This window comes from Camelus ferus, chromosome 34 (assembly GCF_009834535.1).
Source record: "Camelus ferus isolate YT-003-E chromosome 34, BCGSAC_Cfer_1.0, whole genome shotgun sequence".
Classification (NCBI taxonomy): Eukaryota; Metazoa; Chordata; class Mammalia; order Artiodactyla; family Camelidae; genus Camelus; species Camelus ferus.
Genome location: NC_045729.1, coordinates 12,840,637 through 12,863,272, shown reverse-complemented (window position 1 = coordinate 12,863,272; position 22,636 = coordinate 12,840,637). Strand labels below are relative to the sequence as shown.

The window sequence follows — 22,636 nt, the reverse complement described above, 5'->3', positions numbered from 1 at the left end:
AAGAAGGGAGGGTGATGGAGACAGGAGCCTCGAGAGATAAGGAGGGTACTTGCCAATAACCAGAGATTGATCCTCTCATCCGTTTTTACTGGGGTTTAAAATACTTTTCTGTTAATTGCTACTGATACCTGCTGCACTGACATAATTAATCCATCATATACTTAAAGAAATATATATTAAGGGTTTAACACGTGCCAAGCTCTACGTTAAGTTCTGCAGATTCAAAAATGAAAAAGATATAGTCCCTGCCCTTATGAAGGTTGTAGTCTAGCAGGACAGACAGCTAATAAAGAATAATTAGGATTAATTACCTACGTGATAAGGACCGTGAAAAGAATGACATGAAAAGGAATAAAGGGAAAAGAAGCAGGAGTTTTTATTTGAGGGGACAGAAAAAGAAAAACCTGAAAGTGTGACTTTGGACTGAGAGGGTGGCCCTAGGTGAGACGCCCCAGCCCAGGCACTGGGGAAGAGGCACCGCCGATGGAAACACACACACACACCTGCACCCACGCCTGCACACGAAACAAAGAAGCAGAAACCAACCCAAGGAGAGAGGAGGACGGAGAGGGAAGTGTCGGGCTAAAAGACAAGCCTCACTGCCCTGAGGTTCCATCAGGAACAGCTGGACCAACTCTGACACTTCGCCTGTAAGCACTGTCCCGGCCCCAGGCTTCCAGGACATCCGAGCTCCCCGTGCGTGCCAAACGCCATGGAGCTGGGTCAGTGCCGATCATGCTGTGAACAGCTTGTGTTTCTGTTCACATCACCCTCCTCACTCATCCATTTATTCAATGGAGACTTACTGAAAGCCTCTCATAGACCCTTCTTACTGATTCCTACTATTTGCCAGGCTTTTTCCAAGCACTATTAATAACTTTACTCAAAAACCTCAACAAACAGAAACTATTTTTATCACCATTTTATAGATGAGGAACCTAAGGTTCAGAGAAGTCAAGTAATTTGCCAACGGCCACACAGTAAATGGTAGAGCCAGGAATCAGTCCAGGTAGTGAGATTCCAGGGTTCCCCCTGAACTAGAGTGTGTGTGTTACCATTTGCTTGGCAATGCCGTAACAAGTGTGTCACACACTTGGGGACTTATCACAACAGGAGTTTATTTTCTCACAGTTGTGGAGGCCCGAGCCTGAAGTTGAGGGTTGGCAGGGTCACGCTCCTTGTGCAAGCTCTAGGGGAGAATCTTCCTTTGCCTCTTTCAGCTTCTGGTGGCTTCCACGGCTTGCGGCTAAATAACTCCAGCCTCTGCCTCTCTTTAAAGGCCTTCTCCTTTGTGTCTCTGTCTCCTCTTCTACTTCTTATAAGGACATTTGTCACTGGATTTAGAGCCCACTTGGCTAATCCAAGATGATCTCATCATGAGATCTTAATTACATCTGTAAAGACCCTTTTCCCAAATGAGCTCACATCCACAGGGTCCAGGAGTTAGGACATGGATGTACCTTTTGGGGGCTACCGTCCAACTCACTACAGTGTGCATGCAGAGTGTACAGTCTAATAATTGTTAGCTGTGTAATAGCAGTTGGCTGTCACCCTGCACCAGACACTATGGCATGTGCTGGGAATACAGAAGTTAGTAAGGCATGGCCTGGCCCACGATGAGCCGGGTGTGTAGCAAATGAGACAGAGAGGTAAACACGACGGGTTATAACAAAAGCTTAAATAGGGCACAGGTGAAGTGCAAAAGAAAAAGAAAAGGAAAAGAAATGGTCAATTCTGTGAAGAAGAGAGTCAGAAAAGGGTTCACAGAAGTGCCATGCCTTCCCTCGGAAAGTGAGTAGGTGCTTCTGGGGGACAAGGAGGAGGATATTCCAAGGAGAGGAGGCGGCGCCCATAAAGGCGCAGGGATGTAAAACAGCCAGGACCAGCCAGGGAGCAGCAAATAATTTAGTGCGGCCTGACACTCCTGCTCAAGGGCGCGGAGGTTAAAAGAAAATCCTGGAGCGGTGGCCGGGACCACATCAAAGAGGATGTCACACTGGAAGCTGCAGGAAGCCGGCGCAGAGTTTGAAATGGAAATGTAACAATCAGATAGAGTTTCTAAAGAATCACACAGGTGAGGTGCCAGGTGATGGTGCAGCTAGGAGAGAAGGAGGGCCACCGGGGTCATCACAGTGTACGGAGGGGATGGGACCCACACCAAGGCTTCTTTACTGTTGGCACAACTATCCTGAGGGGAAGGGGACAGGGGGACGGCCGGGGCTGATTCCCGGACTGGGTAGCCACTCGCCCTTAAACCCCCTCCTGCTCCATGTAACGCCTCTTTCATTCTTGTTCTGGCTCCCTTGTCTCTCTCAGAATTGTACTAGCTCCTTGTCATCTCCCCCTCCTCTGACCACCCCTTGATTGGGGTGCACCTGGGGTTCTGTCCTTGGCACATTTCTCTCCTCATCCCCCTGTTCACTCCGAGCCGTCTCCTCCACCTCCTGGTGTCAACTCCTCTGTGCTAACGCGGTGCATCCCATTATTTCCAGCCCGTCGCTCTCTGCGCCTCCAGTCCCAAATCCAGCTGCTTACTGGACATTTCCACTCCTATGACCCACCCAGCTTCTAAATTCTCCTCAGTCTCATTCCCACTGTCACCAAATCTGTGACAAATCCAATTACTCTTGTCATCATAATTTTGGTAAAAGCACTAAAAGGGTCAACTGTGTTCAGTGCTGCAGAAGGTCAGGAACGACTTGAAAAGCCCATTGGATTTGGCATTTTGGACAAAGTGAGAGATGAGAAAGTGAAAACAGCCATTTCAGACCAGCATTTAAGGAACTTAACCATGACAAGAAAGAATGAGGGGGGAAGAACCAGGGTCAAGGAAAGCTTTCAGGTTTGTTTATTTATTAATACGAGAGTGATCTGAGCATGCTCAATGAGGGCAGAATTGATATTTTGGGTAAGACTATTCTTGACTGGTGGGTACTATCACATGTATCGCAGGACACGTAGCATGCCCGGCCTCACTCACACACACCAGTCATCATGACATCCCCAAAGCTCCCACAATACATTTGCAAACATCTGAGGACCACTGAGCTAGAGAGCAGGTGACAGCAGGGAGGAATAAGTTGATAATTAAGGGGGAAAAGGACATAGCTGGTGAGCCAAGGTCCTAGTTCTGCAGGACATGGGAGGCAACTGGACTAAGGACACAAAAGCACAATTTGAAAGAGAGAGAAATGACAGATGAGAGATGTCGGGCTTTAGAATCACACAAACACTGGTTGAATTCTCAGGTCATCACTTACTTCTTTTGAGAGACACTGTTGACTAATCAGAGTTGGTCCCAACCCTTGCCTCCTTGCCACCTCCACCAGGGAGACTGTAACCTCCACAGGGGTGGCCATGTGACACTATTTGGGTTTGTGAGATCAAGGATACGGGGAGGACTTTACCTGATCTAACCCCCACCCTCGGCCTTTAGCTGCTTTGGATTTAGGCATGATGCCCGGAGCTAGGGCAGCCTCCTCACAACCGTGACAAAAACATCAAGAGAATCCCAGAAGTCAGCTCTGACGTCACCGCGTCATTGCACCACCCCCAGCAGTCCCTGACTCCAGGTGTCTTGTTCTGAGCCACCAGTAAGTTTGTTTAAGCCACTGTGAGCAATCACTACCTCAGTATCTTGGGCAAAAGAGCCTCTCTGATCTACAGTTTCCTTATCTGTAAAATGCAGACAAAATGCATGCATGCCTCATAAATTCAGTGAAAGAATTAAATGAAGTAGCACATACAAGCTCACAGAAGGTGATCAGCTCAGAACCTGACGAAAGTAAATGATCAATGTTAGTTCTGTTTCTTGTTGTAACTTGACCTACAATAAACTCGGGTGTTCTGTGTCCTTGTAAAATAGAATTAGAGCAATAAATTATTTTTGCCTTTGGAAAAATGGAATAAAACTAGCCTTGAACATTACTCTCATGGATACTGAACCCTTAAACCACAGAATCAAAATATAATTTTGAATAAAATATAGATATAAAGCCTAAGAATGAGGCAAAAAGAATCATGGACGTCTCACGAAGAGGAATAAAAATATACCCTTGGTGTAGAAATCAGAATCCAAGGAGTTTTTCAGCAATATCAGTATAATCTATTAAAAACTGGCTGGTGACATCTAGTAGTGAATTAAGTGCCCTCCTATGTCTGTAACACGTGGCTACTTTCTACCTGGTACCTTTAATATTCCCTCATCTAATTGCTCACTTCTCTTCTGTATCAACACTGACAAATCAATGAGTGACCCTGGATTCAAACACTATTTTATTCTACTATGCTTCCTTTTTTAATGTTCTGGATTTATCTTCTTTGCTTACATCCTGTGTGTATCAGTTTATTGAAATCACTGCATGTCTCCGCTTCGAAAATCTTGGTAAGTGCTGATCGGGTCGCAGTCAGTAACTGCATCACCAGAAAGGTGGAACCTGCTGAGCTGCGAGTCCACCAGGCTTAAAGTGAGGGTACTGACATTCCAAGCTCCTCTCTTTCAGTTAACAGAAAACATCAGACTCCCATCTTCTTCAAATGATTAGGCAAAGCCTGGGATATGAAAATACAAGGTAGTGTATACTGAGGGCCTGCTGTTTACCAAGCACTGGGCACATCGCTCCATAAGGCTTGGTCCCCACTAAGAACTAGGTGTTATTTCTGCCCCCATTTTACAAATGGAAAATTTGAGGCTAAGAGTATTTAAGGAGCACAGCCACAGCCACGTGACAGAGCTCGAGCCTACTGGCTCCAAAGCCTATGTTCTCTCATGCTGTGTCCCCGCCTTCCCGTAGACACACCGTCATCTCCTGGAGGACCCATGAGAAGGGATGGCTCATGTGTTACTTTCTAGCAACAAGCACCTTAATTCCTGTGAATGCCTAAAGCAATTTCTGGGGCCTCAGTTTTCCCAGGCATTAAAACTGCAGCTCCTGGACTTCAAGTGGCCAGTCTCTTGAAAGCAAATCCTAGCTACCATTTGAAAAGGAGGATGTGCTGGCCAACAAGAAGCACATTCCACAGATGCAGGTGGAAAGACCTGGAATCCACACAGGCTTAAAGGCTGCATCACTGCCAAGTCTGCAGTGTCTTAGAACTGCCCACCCATCTTCCCTCAAAGTATATAGTTCAAAGAAGTAGGGAAAATGGTAGAGGAGTAACCCCCAGACAGGTGGTTCTATTCTTTTTTTTTTTTTCTGACTTCCTCAGTGCATGGACTAGGGATTTGAAAGTCAACCAAAAAGATTTAAAAAAAAAAAAAAAAAAAAAAGATTCAGATCCTAGTCCCACTGTTTTTCTAGCTATGTAACTTTGGCCATAGTACATGAACTCTCTGATTTATTTTCCCCATCAAATGAAAAGAAATAATATTACTTATCTCACAGGACTGCAGAAGAATTAAAATCCTCATTAATAAGATGCCTGGCATACCGTTGGCATATTATATTAGCTTTGTTCCTGTCTTGCCTTTCCCACCTCTTTATCTCAACTCTGTTCATCCAAAAAATGTTATTACACCACAGTTTGCTGTTAAAGTATGCTGTCCCAAGAAATGCCATATCACAATCAACTAAGAAGCCAAGTGAAAACTAAGTCACCCCAAATTAGGGGAGAAGCATGGAGTGGGGTAGGAAAAGCACAGCCATCTCGGTTTCAAGATTACATTGGCTCTGTAACCCTCATGAGCAGATGGAAGGCAATTAGACTATTTACAGTGTCACACACCACCGCTGGCTCAAGGACTCTCTCCAAACATATTGCCATTAGGTGTGTGGGGGGAGAGGGGTAGGGTTAGGAAGAGAAGGGTTAAAGAAGATGGGACCAAGGAAGAGTAGGAGCCGTCTTCCTGGCCACAGTTGGATTCCAAAACGTGGCTCTCTGCACAGGAAACGACAGCGCTATTCAAATTCATTAATTCTTAACCAAGCAAGTTAGAAATGAGAGAATCATAGCAACAGATGCCAGAGGAAGAATATTTTCACCTGCCCTTTAGGGAGGAACGAGATGAGGGTACGACACATGGTCTTCGCTGCCGTACTCCACTCTGGCCCACCCATCCACCTCCAGAGCCCTGCAGCTATAGTCAGCACGCCTCTTCTCTTCCATTCTTGCCGCATTAAAGATCGGATCTTCTGTTCTTTTGCCTGATCCTGCTGTAATTTCCACTTTCTGTGTTCCTTCCTACCACCTGCCTGAGCCATTTTCCTTGGTCCTAATGCTAGTGACAGATGACTGTCACTGTCAACGACTGTCATTCCCTATCGCCACTCTTTAATTCCTTCACCTAAAGTATCTGTTCACCCAGCACTTTCCTGACTGTTTTACTTCACTTTATCTTCAAAAATGCTGTAAAGTGGATAAGGCAGAAAACAAAATTTAAATCTTATAAACTAGATACTGAGTATCATGTAGCTGAAGTGATTTGTTTGCCTAAATTTCCAAAGCTTCTGAGGATGGAGACTAAAACTCAGGACTTAGAATTCTTAGTTCAGTGCTTTGTGGGGCAGAATTGTACGAATAGAAAGGCTTCAAAGTAGATACTTTTGGGATCTGAATCCCAGTCCCATTGTTCATAAGCTGCGATATCTTGGATTAGTTACTTAACCTCTCTGAGCTAAAATCTGAAAACCCAAGAAAGATTTCAGCAAATCAGCAGAGAAACCTCTTGGAAAGAAATGAAAGTATGTCTAGCTTTGGTTCATTATTTGGATTCAGATGGGCATCCTAAATCCCAGACCTCAGGGAGAATAAAAGCAATTATAACAAAGCAAAATAAAATAGACTGTTTATACTCAGGTGGGGAACTGCCAAAAATCACCTCATACATTTTTAAATTGTCTCTCTTACTATTCTAAACAGTCTTCTGCTACAAGTGCCTGGAGTTCCTTCCTTGTCAGAGTTTTTCCTTAACTGAATGTGCCCCTTTTGGCCCCGGCACAGCTGCACCAGGGAGCCTTGGCTTCCCTGGTGGGGCAGGACCCACAAGACCCACACGTCCCTAGTGGCTCCACCCATACTTCAGAGCCCTTCCCCGGGTTTCTCCTGAGCTCCCTTCTTGGTTGGTCTCCAGTTCAGAAGTGTCTCTGTACTTGGCTGTGATTCTATTCAATTCCCATCCTTTTCCTGAATCATAAAGCCTCTCCCTTTCTTCAAACTGCTCCATACAACCTTCAGCTTACCCTACTGAATGCTGTGTTGGACACTTAGTGAAGCATTCGCTGTTTGTTATCTCATTTCATCTCCAACAGCTCTGTAATGGATATATTGTTATCCCCATTACACAGACAAGAATACCAAGGTTTAGAATACGTCGTTGGTCAGTTGCCCAGATCCCCACATCTGGGAAGTGACGGTCAGCACTGCTCTGACTCTGCAGTCCGAGCCTTGAGGAGCTCTGCCGCCCCTGCGCTTCTTTCGGCCGCAGTGGTAACGAGGCGCCTCAGTGGGAAAGCAGAGCGCGATCCGCGCTTGCACTGACTGACTAGCTGTGCAAAAAAGTGAGCGCAGGCGCGCAGGCTATCTGACCAGATGCTGAACTAATGACTCCCGGCTTTTGCTGAAAAATCTTTGTAACTAATTGTGCTTTCTTCCATCACAAACTCCTTAAATCAGGAAATGTATCCCTGTAAACCACACTTCCGCGAGGACACTTAATAAATGAGTTTTATTTGAAACAAAAACCAACTGAGTTAGAAGAGAGTAGAAATTATCTGTTTCCTAGAAGCGGGAAGCAACATGTAAGCCTTATTCATCATCCTTCAGATGGTGACTGTATCCTCAAGACTACACCTTAAACGCAGCAAAGCTGTATTTCTTAGATTTTTCTGCATTAGTTCCACTTTCATATGTGTTGTCCTATTGCCCCATAGTTGATTCAGAGTTGTCAAACTCTGCGTCCCCATTCTATGTTTGTGAAATATGATCATGGTACTAAAAATAAACTTCTAGCAAAAAAAAAAATGGCCTTAGAATTGGAGGTGTTTTATTTTTGAAACTTGTCCCCAAAGCTTATTTCCTTGAGATCTGATGGCTCTTTATTTGCTTTCAGGCCAATCCTGTAAGCCTGTGAACGTCCCTCTGCACAGCTGCCCAGAATCTCAGTGCTGCCACCCTTCCGGTCCCTGTGGTCCTGCTGCCCATAGGCCTCTCGCCCCTCGGCTGAGCCTTCAGCTCTCATTAGGACCTCCGGCCTGCTTCTTTTCTTGCTTCTTTTTTTTTCTTTTTCCTCTTTCTACCTACCTTTTAGAATCTTGTCTTTTCAGGTCAGAAGTCAGTCAGATATTATGTAGGCTATTTTAGGAGCATGTCTAAAAATCACTGCCCAGCTCCTTTTTTTTTTTTTTTTTTTTTTTTTTTTTTTTTTTTTTTTTATGGAGAAGAGAAAAAGATAAAAAGGGACATTTGGGTGTGGTTGCAGTGGTGGGCGGGGGGCAGAGGATAAAGAGGCCAGAGGGGGATCTCAGTACAATGACCCAGAAGAATCCACCTCACTGGCTTCCAGCCTCCATTTTACGGTCAGTGGCCGAGAAGTGGCCGCCGATGGGCCCCCTAAGGAGTTATGCTACACCTGAGCGCCATCCCACTTCTTCTCTCATTACTCCTCTCCTCCCGGCGGACTCCAGTATTGCCATTATGAATCAAGCGATGGATTACTTTTCATCCTATCACATCCACCACAGTGCTGTCTAACAGGAGGAAGTAGAGAGAGGAAGGGATGTGAGACCTCAACCAGCCTCTCCATTGTCTTGAGAGGCAATCGAGCACGTGGCCTGTGCAGCCAGCAACCAGCGTTCAAGTCCTGGATGCATTTACCAGCTACAGCAGTTTGGATATGTTATTTAAGCCCTTGAGCCTCAGCTTCCCTATGTCAAGTGGAGATAAATAATACCATTTAGCTCACTGGGCTGTTAGAGTATTACATAAGATAATGCATGCAAAGCAGTATGTGCCCAGCACATGGTAAACGCTCTAAACCACCTAGGGTACATCAGTGAACAAAAGAGCCCAGTCTCTCCACATGGTCTGCATCCTTCTTCATATTATTACATTGTTCTTATGCATTTGTAAGAGACACAACAGAGTAGCAACCAACTGGTTTAGCCACTAGCCTTTCATACTGAGGTGAATTTGAAATAATAGGTTGCACAATAGCCAGTATCTGCTAAATCAATCAATCTATTATTTTCACCTGTCTTGCTCCCAAAGTAAGTTTGCACTTACTTATGATTCAAAACTCTGGCTCATCCATCTTGGCTTTCTTTCAGGGCATATTGTGCCCTCAAAACACCATATATGCTAAAATATAATAAAATTTGCTAAGGACAATGATGCTTAAAAAAAAATCTATTTGAAGCAAAAACTCAATAGGTCTTGCCATAGTCAATCTGTATTTCCCATTCTGTGTAAGTTTATCCCTCTTTCCTTGTGGCAGCATTTTCTCTCTAACATCTTTACCTGTGCCTTTACCCATCTGAATGGGACAATATCTTTCTCATACGCTACTAAAGTTCCTCCACTTAGCACTTTCCACTTGACCTTTCCTAGACGGAATGAAGGAAGCTCCAAAACACATTAGTCATCTCTGCCTGCTGCCGACAGATGGCGATAGTGATCACGCAAGGTTATGTTACTCTGTTCAGCCCTGCGCTGTGGTGGTTCTCAACTGGCCAAGTAGCACGCTTGTGGTGTCTGAGCTAGGTTTTGAGGTGTTTGCAAACATCATTAACCCCACAGCATGTCTTTTGAGTACAAAACTGAAGGTAGTTTTGAGAGTGACATTCAAAAAAGTATAAGATGACAATGCAAAGGAGAAACAATTTAAAACCCAAAGCAATACAGAACAATAAAAACCGCACTTGTGAAATGAATCATCCTCAGGTAGGAATGACTGCAAAGACAATCTGTGTGTGAGAAGTGCTATACCTTAATGATAAGCAATAATCATCGTATAAAGCAAGGAAAAACAACCCAAGAAGTGAAAAATGTAAAAACAAAACACAACTACAAACAAAACACTATTTCTGCAGTTAGAGAATAAGCATCAATGTCACACGATAATTACCTTGTCATGAGACAATTAATCTAATATTAATGCAGGAAAGACTAGGATTTATTCACAGCCTTAAAGCAGTGGTTCTCAGCTGTAACTGCACACTAGAATTCTCTGGGGGAACTTCTAAAGATCCTGAAGCCCAGATTGTACCCCAGACCAACAGTCAGAATCTCTAGGGGCGAGACCCAGGCATTGGGTGTGTGGAAAGCTATTCAGGTAATTCCCGGGTGCAATCAAGATTAAGAACCACTGCCTTCAAAGCTCAGCCGGGGGAAACAGCTGCGACTGGTTCTATGGATTAAAATCCATTCAAATGTGCAGATTGATGCGTGTTGAGCGTGGACACCTTAGCAAGAAGTACTTCTCTAGGATGTCTGTATCTTCAAGGAGAGAAATAACCTGCCTTGAGGGATTTTTCTTTTTATATTCTTAAAACTGGTGTGTGGGGAGAGCACGCGTTATCAAGGAAGAATTCAGCACACCTTTTGCAAAGTTTTAAAGGAGCTATTCATACATGTATTTGAAGAAAATGTATCACATAGTTACGAGCTTCAACATCTCCTAGTCTTTTCATTGACTCCGTTTACAAACAAGTAGACACACAAACCTGTTCAAAACTAAAAGAGTTTCTAGAAACCAGCATCTTTCCCTCCCTTTCATCTCCAAGCAATTAGACTAGTTCCTGGTCTATCCACTCAGTGCATCCTGTTACCCTCCATCTTTCATAGTCAAGTTTTGCATTAAAACAGATGCATCACTTAGCTCTCAATACACGCCACACCCCACCAGGATCTACTCACTGCTGCCCATCTTACCTTGTCTGCCATTATCATGGAGGAGCCCCCATGGATGCCCAGGATGGGGGTGAGAGTCTGGGCTGAAATAAAGTCAAGAATCTGGGCGATGGCTTCCTGGTCTGTGTCATCAGCAAACACCACCCCCTGGACCTTCCGGTCAGACATGAGATCACAGATGCGGGTGATGATGCTCTTTGGGTCTGTCTCGTTCATGGCTACCAGCTCCACACGGGGCACCACAGAGAGATGGTGGAAATCATCTTTCTCGTGGGCATCCTTGATGGCCACCTCGTCCGAAGTGCCCACAAGGATGACAGCAATGCCGATGCTGGGAGGGCTCTTCTGAGAGCGAGCTCTGCTGCCTGACACGGCCAGGACAGCCAGCACCAACCAGAACTTGGGAGAACAGCACTCTGCTCTGGGCTTCATCTTCAACTCGTCGACTCCCTGGAAACACAAAGAGAGAGTGGTTACATTACGATCCACACCACATGACCCATCTTGGAAGAGGATGGATACTGCAAGTCAAGACCTTATCTCCTTTTACTGATCATCAAACTTAACGTCTATCTTCCAGCCTAGTTTCTTATCTCATATTCGTGCAGCAAAGTGAGGGAAAAAAAAAACTTTCAAAAACATCAGACATCCCTGAGACAACAAAAGATGCTATGGCTATAGCCATCAGCAGCAAACAGACCGAGACCAACAAGGGGAAGAGGATGTAAGTGGTCCAGGTAGTTATGCCAAGTGCACAAACACAGGAGTCTCCAAGAAGGGGTCTGGCTGTTGCTGCATGACCCCAGGTACACAACCCATCTTTGAACTGTTCTTTGGTCTCAGCAGAGGCTAAAACAAAACAGGGTCCCGGTCAGCTGGACACAGGAAGCTACAGATATATCAGCTCCCTATTCTTGCTGCCTTCACTTTGTATTCATCTCAAAGAAGCAAAAGCCTAAAATTCTTCAGCAACCCAACTGACTTTTAATACTAAATCAAAAAACAACCTGTAAGTTGGCAGTACTTTCAAAAACATCTCAACTGATCCTTACAATAACCCGGCAGGGGGGAAATAAGAAAGACACTATTATTACCATTTTTATGGATGTTGAAGCTGAGGCTCAAAGAAGCTAAGAAGTCCAAGACCGCAAACCCATTAAGTGAAAGGAACAGAAACCCCTCCTCTGACTTCTAGGCCAGTTTGCATTCCACTGTATCACATCACGTTGCTCTTACACCACCAAGTGTCACAAGGAATAGTTTTATTCCCATCTGTTTATGCATCAAAATATGGTGATTTGGACAAATGCTATTAAATTACTGACACAGTGACTTTCCTGAAATGACTGACTTCATGTTTGCATGCAATTCACCACTCTGTACCTTTTACAACTCCTGCATTTTTACTGCCACGTGTGCCCCTGAATGTCACATTGTGCACCAGACTGAGGACACAGCTCTCTACAGAGCTTGGTCATTTCTCTTTTCATGTCTCACCATTCTCCAAGAGCTTCCCTTAAACTGGTCCTGCTTAGGTTGTTTTTTGATTTGTGTTAAATAATCATTTATTGTACCTCTGGTAGGTGCTGGGCACCATATTAGGCATTTCCTCTTATGCAATCTCTTTAGTCCTCCTAGAAACCCTATAAATTAGTCATCTTATCCCCATTTCTCAAGTGGAGAAACTGAAGCTCAAAACAGTTACATAATGTTCCCAAGGCAATGATGGTATAACACCAGCATGCCAGTGCATACACACAGTACATTATACTCCGAGGAAATAGTCTACAAACTGTACCCAAAGCCAAAATCAGGGGTTTTCATTCTTTTCCAAAGAGAGAGAGCATAATCAAGGATGAAAATGCTGCTTCGTATTCCCTGCTTGTTTGGATTTAAAAAAAAAAAAAAAAGAAAAGGTAATACATTAGGAACCTGAAAACTTTGAGAGTTTAGCTAACAAAAAGAAAACAATAATGAGGGTGTTGAACCAAGAAAGATTAGGAAGTGGTCGGGCTGAGCAGACTGACTGCAAACAGCATTAATGATTTGGGATAAGATGCTGGGGACATTCTGTGGCTGAAGAAGCACAAAATCCAATCCGGTTCTTGGCAGAAAACATTTTGGAACCCTTGCTGTTGCCGTCAACCTTCCACTCTGCCAGGAAGGAGCCCTGTACCCACGGCCTTGTCCATCTCTTGCAAGTAAGACGAGTAGCTCAGTGGTTCACGCCTCAGCAAAGTCTACTCCTGCCAATCTCCTCATCTCTGAGTCTCTGTGCAAACGGGATGGACTACGTGAGCCCTGGGACCAGGCTGACCGAGCTGTCCCCAGTCTAGCAGGACACCTGGGGCGCGAATTCCTCCTCCCTGAGCTTAAAGCAAAGCAGCCTTCTACAGAGTTGAGCAGTACTGAATACTCAGAGGAAGACAGATGGGTTTACCACCTCAAAGAACTGTTGGAAAAATAATAATAATAATAATATATTAAGTTTCAAGGGCTGGTTCTCAAGGAGAACCAAAAGATTTAGAATTTGGCAAAACTAGCAGCTAACTTCATTCCAATGGGATTCTCATCCTACAGTCATAAGTCACTAAAGCAGATACCTTCACACTGAAAAGTGGTCCAGTCTGCCATGGCAGTTTATTAACTTTAATGCACTCTACACTCCCCAACTTTGATGTTTTATTTGCTCTCTTTCAAATATCTCTTAGGTTCCTGTATTTCTTCTCACACAATATATTACACTTTGTTATGCAATGGCTAGTTGTGACACTCAAAGAATAGAATCTGGTTTTACTGAGCGTCTCTTTTATACTCAGGATACAACAAAGCACTTTACAAAGCAATACATTACGGGAGAGACCGGCAACAGAGGGACTGCGAGACAAACAGAGAAGCACCGTGAATATAAACTCAACTTCACACCTTAGGAGGGGGCGCATTAAGAGAAAGCTTGTAGTCCAAGATAAGCAAATTGGCTTTGCTCCCTTCCACCAACAGACCAGTCTTTAGACACCTGCTTTATGAAACGCTGCCCCCTCCTCTCCATCGCACTGCCCCTTCCCCGGCAGAACTGAGCATCATTTCCCTTGTGCTCTCACCGTAGCCTGGATGTGTCTATCTAAACGCCTGGAACAATTTATTATAATATGTGATTATGCACCTGCCTGTCTTAACTGCTTGGTAATCTCCTGGTGGGCAGGGACCTTGTCAGTAAGGTCAGCTTTTATTAAGCACCTACTACCCAGCAGACACTTGGAGTTGGGGATACAACAGACACAGGCTCCTCCTCCAGGACCACAGTCTAGCAGAAGATGCAGACACACAAGAAAGCCTTGCCTCACTTGTCTTTGCATTCCTGGAGTCTAGCAGGGCCTGGGATACAACAGGAAAGGACCCAACAAATGGCAGCCACTGAGTTTCTACCATTATAAAATTGTCAGTATTAGGCCATTTTTTACCTATACTAGTAACCTATTTTATATATTACATATTTATAGTAACAATTTACCTATAACCTACCATATGCCGTATACTACCATTGCCAGGTAATTTTCATGGGTTGTTAAGTCACATGTAAACATTATAAATCATAATCTCCCCAATTTCACAAACAAGGAAACTGAGAAAGACGTTAAGTGCACGACCAGGATCACACAGCCGACAAGGGATGGCATCTAGTTTCAAATCAAAAATTTGTCCCCCAAACCCTTGCTCTTTCCATTCTGCTTGGTAAAATATGAGTGTGTGAATGAATGACTGAATAAATAAGTTCATTAACCTAAAACAACTGCGTTCTGACACCTGTTGCACGTTAACTGAGCACTTAAGGATGGGCAAGCCACCTAATCACGTCTCTATTACCTCACCGGTGAAATCCGGGTGGTACACCTAACTTGAATACCTGAAAGAGTTTTTTGTGAGGATCAAATGATAATATGTAGATGGAAGTGCTTTGAAGAATATAAAATGCTCTGTAGATGCAAAGGATGTTACCTTTAAGCTTCTACAGAAGTTGTTCAAGGAGCCTCGCTATTTATAAAAGCACCAAGTCAGCATGTGGGAGGTGGGGGGAGAAAGGCAGACAGAGCGTGAGAGGAATGGTAAGAGGAACCTCACAGGGGGCAAGAGACACGAGTTCCCTAAGGGCTCCACCTCCCTAAAAAAGATGTCACATAATGGCCTTAGGGTAGCAGCAAACTTCAGGACAGCTTCCCAGTCAAGAGTAGCAGAATTCAAGAGTCATTCAGGCCAGGGTCAGCGACGGGAATCAGTGGAGCTTAGCACCCCCAGATCACATTGTAAATTCAGACATGAGGGTTCACCAGCAGAATCAACAACAAAGCAGCAGATTAGAGAGTCAGCTGTTCACCCCCTGGCCCTCTGTCTCCTTGAAGCTTGAACTGAGTGGCCCTTCAATTTAAAGCAAGCAAGCAGAATACAGTCACTTATGTTCATGCCTGCAACTGGTGCAGGGTAACGCCAGCAGGTACCAGTCTACACTTTGCCCACAGCAGACTCCAAGGGAAGACACATTTGAGTAAGAAGCTGGGCCCATCTTGTCCTCAGAGAAAACTGAGTCTGGGGCAACTCCAACAGGAAAGATAAAATGTGATTTAATAGATGATTAAGTCAAATTTTCCAAGCACAATCCTTAATAGAGTCAGGATGCTATTTGGAGTGACCCAATTAATGAGACTGTGACTAGAATATGATAGGCAGTGAAGAAAATTAAGATTAAAAGTGCCAGAACTATGCATCAAGTCCAGTTTCCCAAGCTACCAATAAAGACAGAAAGCTAGAATGTATAGGCCTTAAAATCTGTCACACAGAAGAATGTGGGAGGGAAAGGAGTCTCATACAGTATAAGTCAAGTGAAGTATAAATGAGTATAACCTCTTTGAAAGGCAATGTGAGAATGTCTATCAAAATTTTAATATCAAGATAAAATTCAAAGGTGGAAACATCAAAAGTGACAATAAGAGATGTCACATACTAGTATCAAGAAGATACCATAATCATGAATATACATGAATCTAAAAATATAGGCTTAACATGTATGAAGCAGTAACTAAAATTACCCTGGGGAGTAACAGATAAATCCAACAGACAAAATATAAACAGTGACATGAATGAAAAATAAAAAGCATGGGTAATAAACTTGAATTAGTTTAGATATCTAGCAATACATATACAACAGAGAATACATGTATTCTTTTTAAGTACATGGAAAATACTAAATCTACCAAAGTGCCTCAATAAATTCTAATCGTCATTTTTCTATAATGTTATTAAATTACAAATAAAAATGGAAAGGTAGCTAAAATATTACATATCCAAAGCTTTTTAAAAACTTAATATTAAACAACACTAAGTTTAAGGAAAAAATCATATCAGAAACTGAAAAATCCTTTGAACAGAATAACAATGAAAATATTAAATATAAAAATTTCTAGAGCATAACTAAAATAGTTTAGAGAGAAACCCATGCTTTTAAATTCACTTATAAGAAAATAAGAAAATGAAAAATAATTAATTATAATTACATTGTCACATTTTGAACAATTAAGGGTCAACCTTAAGAAGGTGAATAAAGGATAGAAATTAATGAAACAGAAGGCAAAGAAAAGAAAAAACAAAACCAAAAGTAGATCCTTTAAAAGACCACAATAGACAAAGTTCTGACAAGACCAATTAATGAAACAATAGAGAAAATGCAAATAAAATTGACATGAAAATGGGAAAATAACAACATATACAGTGCAGAAATGTAAAAATAATAAAAGAATATCATGAAAGCTAGTTGCTTTTAAATTTAATGTATAAATATCAAATAAAAAAGCAAAAAGAAGTTCAAAAGAATAGAGAAAATCTGAATATAATAATAACAATTAAAGAAAATAAAATGGTTATCAAAGGCCCTAATCCTAACCTTTGAAAACTACCCAACCCCATCTTTGTCAAATAAAAGGAAGTAAAACAGGTACACATGGAAGAAATGAGCCTTGTTCATATAAGTTGAACAAAATAGAAAAAGAAGGAAAGTTTAATTCTAAATCCAGATAATTATACTACAAGAAAAGATTATCATAGATTCCTTTCACTTATAAAGGCAAAAAAAAAAAAACCTGAACAAAATATTAGCTAACCAAAACAAATAGTATATTTTAATAAATAATTTTTTAAATAATAATCTACTGTGGCTTATAGTAGGAATGCAAGGATAGCTTAATTTCAGTATAAAAATCAAAATAATTCACCACATTAATGGACCAAAAGAGATATTTACATGAACATCTCAAAAAAATTTTTAAAAATCACACATTTGATTAAGGAAACACCTATTTATGATATAAGTGGCAGAATAATTTTTCAACTCTTTGATAATAGGAAATGAAGGCGAACATCAGTCTTCACTTGGTAAGAATATATACCAAAAACTCTTAATCAGTTATTTTTTGACATTGAGAAAAAACCGAGGTTAGTGCTGTCACTGCTACTGGAGATTCTGGTAAATAAAATAAGTCAAGAAAACAAGATTTAAGAATGGGAAGGAAAGAGAAAAAACTAGCATTATATGAAGATAGTGTGGTTATCTACATAGGAAATCCAACAGAATTTTAAAGCTATTAGTATTAATATGGGGAGAATGAGATTGCTAGATAAATAATACTCTTAGAAGCCATCAATAGCTCTCTTTTAACCAACTAGAAAATATAATAATATAGTATAATATTATGTATATATTGTTATTATAAATATAATACAGTAAGAGCAAAAACAACTAAAAATTATTTAGGAATTAGCAAGGAATGCACAAGACCTCTACAGAGAAAATCTGAAATTCTATTAAAGGATATGAAAGAAGTCCTGAACAATGCAATCACTTACCACGTTCACGGATGGGATAACATAATGTTTTAGAGAGTTCTATTTTCTCCCAAATTAATCTACAACTTCAAGGCAATTCCTATCAAAATAAACAGCAGGATTTTAAAAGGAATTTTATTATCTTATTCTAAAAGGTATATGGAACAATAAAGGTACATAAAGAACTAATTAATTAAATAAGACATCCTTATCTGAACCAGTAATGAAAGTGTGCCATTAACTGAGAAGTATGATTAACTTAACTCTGCAGAACAGATCCAAAATAAAACATTTTAATTAACATATTATTTTAAAAGTTTTAAGTTCCAAGTCAATTTTGGGTTTTAAGTTGTACTTTCTCAATTCAAATTTATAGGAACAGAGTGAATGTTGAACCAAAGAGGTGCTTTTGAGTCAGAATGCTTAACTGAGGCAATAAATGTGTTCACTAATCTTCTGAAGCAGAAAGTATAATAGATGTCAAACATCTACTATCTAATGCCATTCTGAAGTACAATATAAATATCTGTTTCTAGCAATGAAACGCAATGCCATCTATATATTCAAGACATTAAAGAACCCAATTTCAATCCTCCAGTGCATTTAGGATTTAGGGTCTGCTAAACACATCTAAACATCATCTAAATCTGTAGAAATAACATGTAAAAAACACCTATCTCTAATTTTAGTGGATTTAGAACTTAAAACTTCTCTCTACATTGTTATTCTCCTCTTACACAATTATCGTCATCCATTAGTCTTAGAAAAGCTTCTGAGTTCCCTTGCTCCTGCTCTTTCTTCAAAAAGGAACAAGGAGAAATTCTGGTAGTCTAGGGCTTGGGGACTGAGACTGTGTGCCTATGAAACCAGTGACGACAAAGAAGTCTATTTGGACATCCTATAAACATGCCAAATCCATTTTTAATGTAGTAACCGACATGGCAATAAACAGCACCCTTTGGTCCTGCTGGGGTATATTTAACTTATCCAAATACACTCCTGTGCAGAGCTAATCCCAAATCCATTTCAACAAACCATAGCCACAACAAATAGTGTAAGTAGAAAATCAAAGAAAACAGAGCCTTAGTTAAGTCACTTCTGGGAGAGTGTTCAATCAGGGAAGAGCAGGATAGATGGGGGAGAGGGGAAAAGACACAGGTAAAAATTATCCAAACCTCTGACCCAGCAGATAAGCCATCCAGCCCTCCTACATAAAGCAGGTAAGGATGCCTTTCCAAAGATCACCATGTGAGAAGTGGCCTCATCGTTGCAAAGGGCTAATGTGGCACTGAATTCCTTGGCACAGAAATTTGCTTTCCTAGGACTTCTGCCACATAAGAGCCTTCTTCTTACTCAGTCCAAGCACATCTACCACCTGAGCCTTGCCCCATAACCTACCACCTTGTTCTACAACACTTCCGGTGGCTAAATCATGGCTTTTCTATCTGACCTGTTTTTTTTTTTTCCTGCTGTATGCACAAAGCAGAAGTGTCCCTTCTACTGTCACCCAAGTTCTTGACACGAGTTGAACAAATAACTAATAAAGGATTATTAATCACTTTATATGTGTGTATTTTCATATAAATTTGTAATCCAAATGTAGGTGATCATCTGTACTCTCACCAGCAACAGCCACTCGTTCTCTTTTTCTTTAATATTCTACAAGAGCAGGCACCAAAATTGTTCAAAATTTCTCTTCTAACATCTGCACTTAGTTCTTAATTATAATTAATTTATATGCCTCCAAGGACAGTGTGAGCAGCCCTGCTGAAATCCAAACCTTTTGAAACCTGATTCTGATTATTACCATTTGGCAGGAGATTAGGGCAATTGCATGTATTGGTTTAACAAAAAAATAGCATTTTCAAGTGTTAATAAAAATTATTGGCTTGTCACTGACTATTAAGAAGGGGGATGGGTAGTAAAAATGGGTGATGGATGATAAAAAGAGAATCATGGGAAAAGGGCAGCAGGAAAAGTTCAACTGGAGGGGAGGTCAAGGGACAATACTAGGAGGGTAACAGTGAGCCAGGGATGGGGCAGGGACCGCCAGAACTATACGCATCGACCCAGAAAACATTTGTGTTTTGAGCTGCAGATAAACAGCCTGTGCTAAAATAGATGTAAAATTGGGATGTTGAGAAAGACTATTTTCGAGTCCTCCAGGTGTTCTACTCTACTGCCTAAGTACATCCCAAGCCACTGCAACCCTCTGCCAAGCCTGTTCTGCAATAGCAGTAATAACCGTGATGCGTCGTGGTGGGGAGAGCAAAATTTCGAAGTCGAGAGCAAGTTTTACGTTTACTCTTAACTTGCTGTGTGATCTTCGACCAGTTTCTTTACCTCTTTGACCCTCAGCCCCCTTGTTTGTAAAACGTGAGATAGTAAGTTCTTTCACAGGACAACTGTGAAGATTGACTCATTTGACAAATGTTTATTAGATGCTTTCCATGTGCCAGAGAATGTGCTAGGTGATGGGATTCAATACTGGATGGAATCCAATCTACAAGGAGCCTTTAGACCAGTGTCCAAGACAAATAAATAAACAAAATTATGGTACAACGTGGTGAGCTATAAAACAGCATGCCCAGTGCGCCAAAGGAGGCCAGCCACCAAATTCTGCCTGGGATATCAGGAGAGTAACAAACTAAGTACTAACAGATAAGCAGGAAATAGCGATGAAAACAATACAAGAGAATTGCAAAAATCATAAAATATTAGTTAGCAGGGTATTATGATACAGCAAAGAAAGCAAGGACCTAGAAGTCAAAAGATTTAGAATTGAAACTTAGCTCTGACACTTACTTACCTTAGGGGAAGGGGAAGCAGTAACTGAAGCTACCTGGACCTCATTTTCTTCATTATAAAATGGGGATTATTGTCCTTACCTCATAGAGTTGTTGTGAATACTAGACAATTTACTTGAAAGCACCTAGCAGATAGCAGGTACCTGATATTTATTCACTGAATGTGAACATACTCTGCTCAGAGGCAGATAAGGAGCTCCTTTTGCCTTGAATTATTTAGAAATGAGTCAAAGACTCCTCTCCCACTTTTTCTCCAGCTTTGGTACAATTTCTACTGCCTTTAGAAATAGGTTGTTTTAAAAAGTCTATAAGTAACAGTATCCAGTATAAACAATATTTTAAATAGATTTTAAATCCTAGAACCAACCAGACCCTACTCCCCCCACCATCTCCCACCAGTCACCAACCAGCCACCAAATTTTGTGCAAAGTAATATGACCACTTCAACTACATAAAAACAGTCATTTATTATATTTGGAACCCATATCTTCAGTCACTAATAGTGATTCTTCCTGCATGGAACATAGGAAGGGAGAACCCAATTCTGACTCATTTGGCTAAGGTAGCTTTCCTAGCAAACCCTAACGAAGTGAAGTCAAGACTGATATGTGTCTTCCTTATCTACCTCCAGTACTTAGCAAAGTGTCTGGCATATGGTAGGTGCTCAGTAAGCATTTGTTGATGATATTAATGAATGAACCAATGAACACGTACCTAAGAATACCAATAATAAGTTGACACATAAATGAAGGCACTGGTCCAGGTCCTTCACTCCCAAGGGTTATAACGTGAGGGGAAATATCACAAACACTGATGCCATTCTCAACTTCCTGATATTCTACAGGCTCATTCTTAGGTCAGGGTTGTTAGCTGATAATTGCCCATGTGTCTGAGCATTCATTTGCACATGTTCACGTGTGGGTAAACTGATGCCTGTACTAATGATAAATGTATATGTGTACAAATTAGCCCTCTTTCCCTTGGGCTCTGAGTTCTAAGATGGTTCTGCTGACAAAGCATCGTACCCAAACATGATTCAGCCTTCACTCAGGTTTAAATAGGCTTTAAAACAAGGTTTTAAACAAGACTCTGAGGTCATAAAAGGCCTCAAAGAGAGCACGGTAGCAAGGCCAGAATCAATAGGAACAAAAGCCACACTGTTTGAGCTGGCTGGTTATCAGGCCAACCTCAGATGCAGTTACACATTTTTTAATATTAAATGTCATCTTTATTTCTGCCATCAGTATTCACATTTATTCACCACACAACCAATCGTAACTGAATTCCGAACTCACTTAAATCCCTCTAACATCACAAATGGAATTTAACACCTATTCAAAGAATTAATCACAAGTTGAAATATACCTCTCTTAATTTCACCTGCCCGCCCCCCTCTCTCCCTCTCCCTCTCAAATTACCGTATAAGAAGAATGTGTAGTAGAGAAGGGATGTAGAACTGAGCATCAGGAAACCTCCGGCCTGTTACACTCCTGCTCCTAACAAGCTGTGTGACTAAGAAAGGACTACTCAAACTCTCTGTGGCTCTGGTTCTTTATCTCTGAAATAAGAGAAATGGACTGGATGTTCTCAAAGTCTCCTCAGCTTTAAAATTCAGTGAATCCCTCTGTCTTCCATTCCCCGCTCAGGGTCAACTCTCTACTCCCCTCTGCTCTTCTCCAAGCCCTGGGAGGCAGATCTGTCTGGAGCACATCAAGGCACTTGCTAGTCCTCGGCTTCGGGTTGGGTTTGACCCAACAGACAGCACAAGCAGGGGCTCAGAGGGGACGAGAGAGCAGGGCCGGGGTGTTTCCCCTCCCTGATCCCCTCCCCGTGCGTTCACTGTGGGTTGGCTGTATCGCTTGACCGAAGGTCACTGCTTCCGTGAGGCATCCTTCTCCACATGGCTCTCTCCCTCCAGATTCCCGAAACCACTCCCACTTTCCTCCTTCGGGACTCCCGGTGGTGGTTAACTACACCAGGTTGCTTCCAGCACCAGGACACTGCACCACTTTCTTATGGTTTCTTTGCATTGCCCACATCTTGGTAAACAGCCCTTTTTCTCAACTCTCTTCAAATTAAACCAACTGAGGGTTGCTATCTGTTCCCTACTCTGA

General features: G+C 41.9%; 1 protein-coding gene across 1 annotated transcript in view; it reads right to left on the bottom strand.

Annotated features, from left to right (window-relative positions):
- Positions 1 to 22,636, bottom strand: part of GRIN2B (glutamate ionotropic receptor NMDA type subunit 2B) — a 377,702-nt gene that overhangs the window by 251,069 nt on the left and 103,997 nt on the right. Inside the window, exon 3 of the mRNA XM_032473100.1 lies at positions 10,867 to 11,295. Within this exon, the coding sequence (XP_032328991.1) occupies positions 10,867 to 11,277 (411 nt within the window). The 5' untranslated portion in view covers positions 11,278 to 11,295. The remainder of the gene's footprint in view (positions 1 to 10,866; positions 11,296 to 22,636) is intronic.